The sequence below is a fragment of the Clarias gariepinus genome, chromosome 27 (assembly GCF_024256425.1).
Source record: "Clarias gariepinus isolate MV-2021 ecotype Netherlands chromosome 27, CGAR_prim_01v2, whole genome shotgun sequence".
In the NCBI taxonomy this organism is placed as follows: Eukaryota; Metazoa; Chordata; class Actinopteri; order Siluriformes; family Clariidae; genus Clarias; species Clarias gariepinus.
Genome location: NC_071126.1, coordinates 13,166,775 through 13,179,376, shown reverse-complemented (window position 1 = coordinate 13,179,376; position 12,602 = coordinate 13,166,775). Strand labels below are relative to the sequence as shown.

The following is a 12,602-nucleotide window of genomic DNA, read 5'->3' as shown; positions in this document are numbered from 1 at the left end:
TAAGATGCTTATATAATGAAATAAGATACTTATAATGTTCTAAATGGACTAGTGCAAGAAATACATTATATTTATTGCCCTTTTTTTGCAAACAATGAGCAGCCATGTCATGCTTACATACACTTACTTAAGAAGAGAGCACACTATATTGTGACATTTATTAAGTAATTAACATACATAAATCTTGTACAGGAGTGTATTAACCATTTATTGCGGTAGATGAGTTGGCAGATTTTTTTTATTATAAGCACTTTTAAAATTAGGCTAAATGCTTCATAATTGTTTGAGAACTGCGTAGTTACCTTTTTCTATAAATTGTGTTGGACTTGCCGATCCTCTTTTAGAGTATGATAACAGATCCATATTTTTCTAAAGCAGACTAAGGCTTACAAGTTTTCCAGATGTATGTTTATACAGTACATGCTTTATTTTGGTCTTATAACTAATACAAGATTTAAGGGGCAGATTTTTAGGTCTCAGTGTGTTAAGGCTCTGAGTTACGGATCGGAAGGTTGGTGGTTCAAGCCTCAGCTCCATCAGGTTGCTGCTGTTGGGCCCTTGAGCAAGGCCCTTAACCTTGTCTGCTTCAGGGGTACTGTATAATGGCTGACTCTGTGCTCTGACCCCTGCCTACTAACAAGAAGATAAGATGTGCAAGGCACAAAGAATTTCACTGTGCAGTAATCTATATGTGACAAATTATATGTGACAGGTAGTGTTTAGCTTTTAATTATTGTCTGCATGCAGGGCACAGAGGAACTTGAAGTGCGCATTCTGGTGCAAGCACGTCCCGGACAGGATATCAGGTAAGAGAGAGAGACAGAGACGGAGAGAGCTGTTTTCTGTCTGAAAGCATTGTAATCGCAGTTCAAATCAATATAAGTTAGTAGATTTCTGATCTATCCTATGTATCATTTTAAATGCTCCCTCTGCGTATACTTGCTTTATTTAAATGTATTTTTTTGTATTTCACTGTTTTTAAGAGAAAATTAAACCTGTGATTATTACATTTATTACATGTCCTTCACATCAGCACATTTCATACTATGTGTAATATTTGCTTATTCAAATGTATATGCTGGCCTGATGGATCCTGTATCATAGATCCCTATTTATTCCTTAATTAATTTCTTGGTATTAGAACAAAATTACACAACTGTTAGCTGAACAACATAGCTAGGAACTTACCACTTAAGTAGCAAATCAGCTTTAGCGGCTAGCAAGTTCATATTCGAATTCAAATTTCATTTGTCACATACGCAGTCATACACAGTACGATATGCAGTGAAATGCTTGTACGACCGCCAGTGACCTTAAAAAGAAAATAAAAACTATATAAAAGGAATAAATATTAATAAAAAGAAATACGAAAGAAAATAAATGTAACTAGTAAAATAAACAAACTGTACAAATAAGGGCATAATAAAAATATTACAAAATATAGAAATATAGGAATATGGGGGGGGGGATATATATATAAAAATTTTAAAGTGTTGTAAAGTGGCAATGGCTGTGCAAATATTCATGAAAAGTGACTTATAAAAGTGTCATGTGCAATGGCTTCAGATATATAAACATGTATTGTATAAAAGTGACTTATGAAAGTGTCGTGTGCAATGGTTTCAGATATGTAAATATGTATTGCATGAATGTGTCCATGATTGTCCAGTCAATGTCAATGTTTAAAAGATATTACTCCTGTGTGGTGTGATGTGATTGAGAGACCTTATTGCCTGCGGGAAGAAGCTCCTCCTCAGTCTCTCTGTGAAAGTTAGCAAGCTAACAGTTTTGTCTGACATTTGTTCATTTCCTAGTTTACTACTTACTTTTTACAGTCTGACATGCAGAAATGGATGTAAAATTATAACCGTGGGTTGAAATTTATATAGCTACTACTAGAGATGAGGGAAATGTTTTATCTAAATTTTCTTTTCTTTTGTGTGGCGATTTACGTACAGAATCGCCACACTGACTTCAAAATCTCCCGAAAAATATTTTAAAACTATTTTTGCATTTATAATAGAGAACTGGTCACCCAACCAATGAGCAGAATTGACTGGTTTTCCATTTGATTGACCATGACCCGTGATTGACTCAAACCTACTCATTTTACACACATACACATGTTGCAAAAAACGTATTATTGTTTTAATGCTTCCCTTGGCTTTTAAGTGAGAAAACTAATAGTATAAGGAATGGGCTACATTTAATTAATCCTTACATGTTTTTAAAGGTTTAAAATTATAACAATTAATATAGAATTGCAATTTTAACCGAATCGGCACATAGGTATCATGATAATAACTTATCGGGAGGTGACAGGTTATTCAGATCCCTAGCTACTACTATAGCTATTCTAACCAGAAGATGGTCGAAAGAGCTTACCATTATCATAACAATTTGCTAAATTGTAAACAAACTCCACAGTTTGGTATACCATAATTGTTAAGCTTTTCATCAAACTCTTTCATTGGCTGATGAATAGAATTATGCAGTTTCCTACACTGAGCTGTGATCCTGTGCTCAGATTTGGCTAAAATAAGGAGCTAAACCATGCAGCTGTTCAGTGCTTCCACTGTTTACGCAGAAAGCTACAGTCTCACTGCAACACATTGACATTAGGATACTTAGAAAGACAGAAGCAAAAGGAAAGAATTATGTTATATTTCATGTGTGTCTCAGGCCCATTGGTCATGACATAAAACGTGGAGAGTGTGTGTTGGCCAAAGGCACTCATATGGGCCCATCGGAGATCGGCTTGCTGGCCACAGTTGGAGTCACAGAAGTGGAAGTGCACAAATTCCCTGTGGTGGCTGTAATGTCCACAGGAAACGAGGTTGGAATTCACATATACATTCATAGACATTCTGTACACACACTGTACATGGGTTAGATTACGGAGACGAACTTCTGTGCTATTTCTAATATGTTATCGTTTTTATGATAATAACTCATTCATTAAGACTTGTATTTTGAACACTGCTCATAAGATAATGATAATATAAGTAGATTTAAAAACTCTAACAAAGAAATATATTAATATGAATGGCGTCATCAGTGAGTGTTTTGTAAAACCTTTTATGACATGGGAAAGTTTTCAGGATAAAGGACTTAATACTTTCTGGCTTCTTGATGGCATGACAAGCTCTTTTTTTGTTTTACAAACATCTGGAATCTGGAAAAAAGGGAACAACCGTTTATAGCTGTTAAAACATAAGTGGTAACAGGAACTAACTTATTGTGCAAACTTTCTGCAACTTCAGACATAATCTAACAGTTAATCATAGTATAATCATAGTCACTGAAGAAAATGGCAAGAGAACACTCCTAGACCAGACCAGTTCTTTGTAAGTTTTATGTAGTTAATCGTGTAACTATGTAACTAATTTCAGCTGCTGAACCCTGAGGACGATCTACACCCAGGGAAAATCCGTGACTCCAACCGCTCCACGCTGCTTGCCACTATTCAGGAGCATGGCTACCCCACCATTAACCTGGGCATCGTGGGAGACAAGTGAGGATCACTGCACATTCATCTTATACCATATATGGACCAAAAGCATGTGAAGACATGACCATGACATCTTCATTTCCCCAACCAGCTTGCTGCTATTACAGCCTCCATTCTTCTGAAAAGGCTTTCCACTATTAGATTTGGTCATTAAACCAAAGAGCATTTAAAAATAAAAAAGTGGGTCCAAATATGTTTGGTCATCTAACATCAACGGAGATACATAGCGGCATGATTAGTACACATTGTGCACATGCCATGTCTTAAAAGTTTTACAAGGTTATAGGCCTAACATTTTGACCACTTAGAGATTCTAAGAAACAAACAAACACGCAGACTTTACACTAATAGTGTATAGATGCACAATTTAAAATTTTCTTTGCTTTACTTATTTTAGTGTATCTTTCAAAGTTACGATTGAAGCTGACACATAAGTATTAACGCACTCTGATCACTATGCAGTTAGTTTGGGATTTGGTAACAGCTGCTGTGGTTTCCTGTCTCCTACCACAGCCCAGATGACCTCCTGAATGCCCTGAACGAGGGTATCAGCCGTGCCGATGTCATCATTACCTCAGGGGGCGTGTCTATGGGCGAGAAGGTAAGGACTTTCTTTAGGACTTGATTTAGTAAATCAGCTTACTGGTTTCTTTTTGGGGTTAAATAATGTAGTATGTTCAAAAAGTGACACGTCTTTGCTCTGTTTGTAATGCACTCGCACCCTCACTATTTGTGCTTACCTAAACCCCCATCCCTAACATTTACCAACTCATAGAAATTAGGGTATGGTGAACTAGAATTGCTTATTTATATAAATAATTTTTTTTGTCCTATTGTTTTTTTTTCCGTGCCAGCTAGTCCATGCATACCTTACTAGTTCCAAATTGACTTATCATAGTTAGTATTTCATCAGTCTGTAAAGAAATCTTTAGCTTCTTGGCGCCATGCTGGTATTGTCACCTTACACTTAGTTGTAGGTACTCTAGTAAGTGGTAGCTCCTCAGGTTAAGCCTCAGAAGGTTGGCTGTTCAAGCCTCAGCTCCAACAGGTTGCCACAGCTGGGCCCTTAACCCAGTCTTTCCAGGGGTGCTATATTATGGCTGACCCTGCACCCTGACCCTGGTTTCCTACAGTACTTGGTATATGTGTTTTTTTTCACTGTATAGCAACGTATGTGACAAATAAAGGATTAACTTAACATCTCTGGAGTTAGAGGTTTGAATCTCATTTTCAGTCTGTGTGTCTGTCTGTCCAATCTGTCTAGGGTTAGCGGTTTGAGTCTGTGTGCCTGGAGTTTGCATGTTCTACCTGTGCATGCTGGGTTTGTCCGCTGTCTTCCCACAATCCAAAGGCCTGCAGTGCGGCCTGATTGGCATTTCCAAATTGCCCATATTGTGTGATGAGGATGTCCCCTCCCTTGTTCCATGAGTTCCCTTGGATAGGCTTCAGGTCCTCTATGATCCTACACAGGATAAAAGATGATGGATGATATATGGATGGACTTCACTTCATCTTTATCCTGTTACATATTTTTATTTGTATGTTTCTAGTTGTTTCTTTGTGTCTGAGTGAAGAACACTGATATTGTCCCTTTGTCTATAAGATGGATGTACAAATAAACTTCTGTGTCATGAGAAAAAGTCGATAAGAGTTGACCAGGATGTGATTAAAAACACTTTTGGAACAGAGAGCTGGTCCAAAATATACACCTAAAGTTTTAGCTCCATGCTGACATCTCGTGGCTCATTTTAGATGCAGGTGAATCTTTCCACATCAATGAGTCTAGTGATAAATAATGTATGACGTTCCTCCTTTGCCATATGGGGTTGTCTGGGGGTTTATAAGAACGTGTGTTTCGATCATCATTAATGTGGACCTATAATTGGCCTGTTTCCACAGGACTACCTGAAGCAGGTGTTGGATATTGACCTTCATGCTCAGATTCACTTTGGGCGTGTCTTTATGAAACCCGGGTGAGTGGGTAAATGAGTAGCCAATGCTTTAAAAAGCAGTTCTGAAAAGCAGCAGTCTTATTTGTTTTTGTCCATTCTGTATAGTCTCCCTACAACATTTGCCACTTTGGACATGGACGGTACACGAAAGCTAATTTTTGCTCTACCAGGTAGGGATGGTGAGAGTTTTTGTTGGTATGTATTCATTAGGCTTAAGACAAATGTTTTAGTTTGTGTTCTGATTAATTTTGTCCTTTGTTGACTGTCTGAAATTGTCATTGTCTTGTTTAGTGTCTGAATGATCTGATTTTTTTTTTGTGATTGTACTTAGTTTAATTTATTTGGATGACTGACTAGATAATTGTATGTGTGGGTTATGTGTGTATATATATATATATATATATATATATATATACAGAACACTGATCAGCCATAACATTACAATGCAAAACATTAAGCCCAATATTGCACAGGTTCCTCTTGTGCCATTGTTGGCGCTCTGGCCCCTCAGATGCTATGGTGCCTGGCACCGGGAAGTAGCAGTGGATTATTTAGGTTTGGGACAGTGGGTTGCGGCGCAGGGCCTCCTTGAATCAGACTTGTTTACCAGCCACATTCTGTGACTGCTCAATCAGATTGATATCTGGGGAATTTGGAGTCTAGATCCACAACCTTCAAATATTTGCCCATACACATACGCAGTGTACACAGCAGGCAGTGTTTTGATACCTTTCTGTTGTGATCAGCGATGACTTATTAAGCAATGTGTGCTAAAACTTTTTTACCACCTGGTGGTGGTGTTAGTGTTATGGCTGACAGGTGTGTTTCTGTCTGTCTGTCTGTGTCTGTCTGTCTGTGTGTACATGTGTGTTTAGAAATATATGTATATCTTGTTATACATAAATTTTAGATTATATGACCATAAATAGCTGTGTAAGCTCTGCACAGATAAGCAAGATAATTTTTGTTTTTACAGGGAATCCAGTGTCAGCTGTGGTCACGTGTAATCTCTTCGTCATACCCGCCTTGAGGAAGATGCAGGGAATCCTGGACCCACGACCCACCATCATCAAAGCTAGAGTAAGTGTCAGACAGTAATAGTGCAATGTTTACACTTCTGGGCCCGTATTTACAAAGCTTAAGCCTAAAAGTTGCTTCTAGTGATGAAATTCTAAGAAAATTCTTAGAATTATGACATTTTCTTAGAATTTCCCCTTAAATTTAGGACTAAATCTTATTAGTTTGAAAATGTGAAATGATTCACGAAACATCTTAGCCCTGAAAACAGCTCCTAAGGTAAAAATAGTTAAGAGTGGAGGGGGAAGACTTTTAAGAGGCTTAAGAGTTTCTATAGCAGAGGAGAAAATGGTAATAAGAAGAAATATTCTCCAAAAAGTAAAACTCTGCTCTTCGGTCCAATTTGATTTTCTTATTATTTTACTCCCTTCCATCTCTCTTGGATTGTTGATTACATACCATCCAAAATACAACTTGCACTTGTCTGTCCTGCAATTATGTAAATTGGTAAACGCTGAGCCATTTTGCTCCCATCAATCTGAAATGGATCCCAAGTAATAAAATCAGTATGGTAAATAAATATAAGACCTTAAATATAGTAACTACTGCGTGGAAACTGGTTGCCTCAAAATTGTTTCAACATTTTTACTATTTGGTTGTTTAATTATCTTTAAGATATTCAGCCTACAATAGAAACTTTGCATAAAGTAGCCTGTAGTCATGATAATACAATATCTTCATATACAAACATTATGATTTCACTGTCTGTTCTATTATCACGAATTATAATTTTCACAAAGAGCGCATTTCAAGACTTTAGCAGAGGTCAGAGGTTATTTTTTTATCAGCCAATCACAGTCCTTGAATTGCTGCATAGGAAAAACTAGGACTTTTTAGGCTAAGATAGGAGCTCTTATAAGCAAAAAATGCAGTATTTCCTTTCAATACATCAACCTCGAAAACTGAGTACAAGGAAATGTTCGTCCATGTGCATAGAAAAACCCTGTTTTTAAAAATGTCGATGTACAGTATGTAGGGACAAGGCCAAAGAACATTTATTGGTTTAAATTAGTTAATATGTTTACAAACACAGTAGATTTAATAATAATGTTTGATTTTTAACCTTATGCTATGTTTACAACTCAACATTGTAAAAAAGAAAATAAGCCGCCTTAACGATTAAGGCCTAACAATACCCCGAAAAGAAACAGGTGAATACAGGCTCTATTTTGCTTATGAGTCAATAAAATAGCCGGATAACACTAGATACTTATCAGTCTCTTACTGATTCTTTTATATTACTATATTATAACCATGTTTTTAAATTAGCAAAGACTTTTAAAGATTTTTTTTTCTTAATGTCTCTGACACAAAAAAAGAGTCCTTGGCAACAGGATTTTGTGAATCTGAGTGGATCTGTCTCAAGTCCAGTAGAAATGGTTGGGATGGCTTTAAAGGTGTACGCCCAGTCCCTTCAGAATTCAATGTACAGAGCACAGACTTGCCCAAACACCACTCCGAAAGCTGCTGTATAGTCACCCAGACCATCATGGGACCTCTACAACTTCAACAGCTTGTTGCCTCTAATCGCTCCAAAAGGCAAGCCGTCACCTCTCTGACCCAATCCTCCACAGCAGAGCTCTGGTTAAAGAGACAAGAAGAGTCTTGTAAAGGCGAAAACGATAGATTTTACAGAATATCTGGTTATGATAAAAATAATATATATTTATTAGGCTATATACCACCAGAAAGTGTAAAATACTGTTCCTGGAATTCTTTGTTTCATATTCAAAAGGGTTTGATATCTTTTAAAGGGTTTTACTTTGTCATTCTCAGAAGTAACTACATGTTTGGAGTATTGTTTTAAAATACCTGGGTATTTACTCAATAATTTACTTTCATACAAATAAGCTAATCGATATAACACTTGTAGATGAGCAAACTAGCACGGCAATTTTTCATCCCTTAACTTACAGATCACTGAAACACCACTACTTTACTACAGTACTGTTAAGGCCATTCGGGTTTTTTTTTCTCAAACTTCAATTAGCTGAGCGCTCGTGCGGCCGTGTGTGCTGGAGTGGAGCAGGACGCTTTTGCTTGGCCAAAGTCAAGGCACAGTGAGGAAAAAGACAGATGATTGTTATAAATGTGTAGCTTGCTGACTCCTGTACAGTGCGGTAACATGAAGAACAACGTTAGCTAAGCTCACCTGTCAGGGTAACAACAGGATAACGATAAGTGGAAACACACCTGCCTCAATAAATACTCACCAAAAAAGAGAAAAGAGTCCACAAACGGCCATCTTCCCCTCTTTAGTAAGGTTTGGCAGGGTGGAGGGGTTGGGGGTCTTATAAATCATGTGATTGCACCACAGGGACGGTAAATTGCAGGCTCAACTTGATTTGATTTTTCTGTTTGTTTATTCAGTCTGTGTCTCTGTCTCAAGAACACAATGTTAACTGTTAACTGTCTCAACAGATAACACTGTAAGAAGTTGGGCCAACAATACAATATTCATTTATTCAACATTTATCTAGTTGGATTTTTAAGAGTGCACTTTGGTCTCATTTGCCCATTTGTTCCAGAAGTCTCATGCTTTGTTTAAATGCAGTTTTGCAAACTTCAGTCATGCTTCCGTGTTCTTTTTAGATTTCTCTTGGCAACCCTTCGAACAAACCATGCTTGTTCAGTCTTCTTCTAATTGTGCTGTCATGGATATTTAACATGCTCAGGGGGGCCTGTTTACATGACAAAATCACTCTATTTTTGCACTGAGAGTATTGACAGTATTGAGACATGTAAGTACTAACAAGGACTACATGTAAGGACATTTTAGGACTTACACCTAATTACACCTCAGTGCTTAGCAGTGTTTTGAAGTGTGTGTGTTAAATGTGGTATGTGTCATCACAGTGAAGTGATGTGTAAACAAAAGTGTAGAAACATTTCAGTTTCAAATTAGAATTTGTGACTAATTCCATAATGTGTTCTTGATAAGCCTTAACTGAGCTAACATATTGTTTTATGTTTTTTGATGATATAAGAACTGTACTAGTTTGTAGACTCTTATATTTAAATTTGAGTGAAGTTGTTTGAACTGGGTTAATGTTTAAGTCAAATTAAATGCACATTTTCAGCAAGCAAAATGTCTCTTGCTGTGTGTCTGCAGTTGTCCTGTGATGTAAAGCTGGACCCACGGCCTGAGTATCACCGCTGTATTTTAACATGGCACCATCAGGAGCCGCTGCCATGGGCGCAGAGCACAGGTGGGCACACACAGTATTTTTGGGCAGCCCAAGTAAAAATACATATTGATTTCTAAAATGAAAAATAGTATTTATACTGTGGCAATCGAGTAAAAAACGCACTGTCTACACAGAAGAGTGCTTATCCTAGTTTTAGAATCCTTAAAGTGAATAACTTAAAAGTTGTGAATGTACTATATATAGAAAGTTAACAATAATATATAAAAATAACACTTACGAAGTAGCACCTGCGCTTTTTGGACACTCACCCTATTACAGTACCTCATTATTGCATACGTTATCATGATTATTGTCATTAGCATAAGGTAGCCTAAATGTTACCGAGTTTGTTAAATAGTTTGAAATTAAATACATAGTTTACAGTGTAAAATTTATTGTTGTCAAAGGTTGTATAGCTTAATATTAACATACGTCTAGTATAATTCTCTGTAACTTTCGATATGTTGTCATGCGAGATAATGCGTCAGGTTTAATTAGCCTATGCAGTAAGCTGTATCAATTAGAATTGAATGACCATGCCTGTCTCTGTTCAGACAGTATATATATATATATAAACTTTGTATTGGCTGGAGCACAGAGTTGTGATATTGATGACACTACAGTCATGTTTTGGCACTAATGTACTTCTCCAACTCCACCAAGTGCACTGATTAGCTTATTTAGGTCTGGTTCCTTGTTACCTTGAATAGAGCGTGATCTGAATGCCGGGAAATACATGAAAGTAAATCACCGGCATTCAGAAATGAGATTGCATGTTTGTGTGAATCAATTAATCATGCAGCCCTAGTGAGAAAAAGTAAACACACCCAGTGCAGCAAACAATTTGAACTATTTTTCTGTAATATTTAATTTAAGGTTAATCAAGTTACTTTATATGTGATTGATGTACAGTAATAATAATCAAAATAAAATGGGTGAGGAAAAAATTAACACATGCTGAAAGTTTATCCAGTTTATGGTGGTGCATTTTGTATATAGAATTGCTTGCACAAATATGTTTTGCATGGAAGAGTCATCAGAATGATGACTAAGATTAAAGAGGAGTACTGAGTACTGACTAGGCAGGGTGTCCACTTCTAATTGATCTGCATCAAGTTTGTCAAAAATAAAGCGATTGCATTTATAATATATGATTCAGTTTGCTGCAGAGGCAATAAAAACTGTAAAAAAAAAAAAATAATATATATATATATATATATATATATATATATATATATATATATATATTTACTGTAAAAAATAATAATAAAAAAGCATATTCTGAATTCTTTATACCATTTTGTGTATTTTTCTTAAAACCACTGGTGGGGCTGTTATAATTATAAAAATAATAATTTGAATGAAGTGAAATTTTATATTGTCTTTTAATTTTTTTAACGATCCGATACCCAACACCCTTGCTGTCTCATTGTTACCCTAAAGAACCGTGGTTTAACTTTCTCATCATGGTTTTATTTCTTCCACAGGGAACCAGGTAAACAGTCGGCTCATGAGCATGCGCAGTGCCAACGGCCTCCTCATGCTACCTCCCAAAACAGAGCAATACGTGGAGCTGCACAAAGGCGAGGTGGTGGATGTCATGGTCATAGGGCGGCTATGATGTCATCGGCGAGGGACAGAGGGATGGAGGGAGCATAGAGCTGCGAGCGAGCGGTGGTTCACGGTGCATGCCCACATATCATCGACTATCTCTGTAATATGCAATGGCACAGCTAGTTTTTATTGATTTGGATACCGTTGAAGTATAGTCGACATCTTGATCACGAAAAACTACTAAATATGTATTCAGAAAAAAAAAAAGATTTAAAAAGATCCTAGTATTTAAAACCTTAAAAAAACTTTTAAGTAAAAAAAGAGATTTATTCTGTAATATATTATTATAATTATTACTCTTATTATTATTGATTATGATCATTATTCTTCTCATGATTATTATATTAAGACAGCTCTGTTCTTTTCATTGCGATTGCTTTGTGTGTTCGATGCTAGACCTTATCGATATAGCTGTAGCATTTTAATAGAAAGCAGTAGGTGCCTGCCAGGAAAAAAATATATACATTATTTCCTCATCTTAAAGCGATAGTTTGGCTAAAAATCAATTTTCACACAGCTTCCTCTTTACCCCCTAAAAGTGATTGATCAGCCAAGATGCGTTTGGTGTCTGAATTTACAGGAGCTACAGGGGTAATGTAGCTCACAAGTAATGGAGACTTTCGGCAGTTTAGCAAACTGGATCGGGGTGAATCGGGGAGTTGTGTGAAATGCATTTTGGGCCAAACGACAAACGGACTTGATAGCTCAAACATGAGTATCATGTGAGGTGAGTGGAGAGTGATACTTCCTGCAACACTCTGGTTTTTTCCTCATCCGTACGCACCATTACGGCTTCACCGAGAGCTTTGCTTGTTGTTTCTCTTGTGAGTCTTGTTTATGTACGCAGTGGGGGTTTTGTGTGGGGGAACACGAAACCGCCTGCCCGATCCCTGAAGCTTCCTTATTAGTCACCTGACCTGGTGAAGCTCCTCCTCTAACCCCCAGGGGGTGGAGTCACTGGATAACCTTTTATTTGAATATATATATATATATACATATATATATATATATATATATATATATATATATATATATATATATATAAACATGCTGATGGAAACAGCTTATTTAAGTGCTGAGAGCCTTTTTAACCTACTACACAAACCTGTACAGTAAAAAACACAAACCGTGTTGTACAGATCTACGTGACCAGCACTGCGGAGAAAACTTACCAAGCAAAGAGGAGACATTGCTGAACAAACTCTGTACAATAACATTTTCTGTAATGATATGAAACTGATGAGAGAGACTATGATAATA

The 12,602-nt window shown here is 36.8% G+C and overlaps 1 protein-coding gene across 8 annotated transcripts in view; it reads left to right on the top strand.

Annotated features, from left to right (window-relative positions):
• Positions 1-12,602, top strand: part of gphnb (gephyrin b) — a 125,540-nt gene extending 112,938 nt beyond the window's left edge. For 6 of the 8 annotated variants that reach the window (XM_053489462.1, XM_053489461.1, XM_053489460.1 and 3 more), the window contains 9 exons: positions 748-806; positions 2,683-2,836; positions 3,393-3,514; positions 4,025-4,112; positions 5,411-5,484; positions 5,569-5,642; positions 6,440-6,543; positions 9,653-9,749; positions 11,216-12,602. In XM_053489462.1, the coding sequence (XP_053345437.1) occupies positions 748-806; positions 2,683-2,836; positions 3,393-3,514; positions 4,025-4,112; positions 5,411-5,484; positions 5,569-5,642; positions 6,440-6,543; positions 9,653-9,749; positions 11,216-11,349 (906 nt within the window). In that variant the 3' untranslated portion in view covers positions 11,350-12,602. The remainder of the gene's footprint in view (positions 1-747; positions 807-2,682; positions 2,837-3,392; positions 3,515-4,024; positions 4,113-5,410; positions 5,485-5,568; positions 5,643-6,439; positions 6,544-9,652; positions 9,750-11,215) is intronic. The other 2 variants (XM_053489463.1, XM_053489456.1) reach the window with 1 other exon arrangement.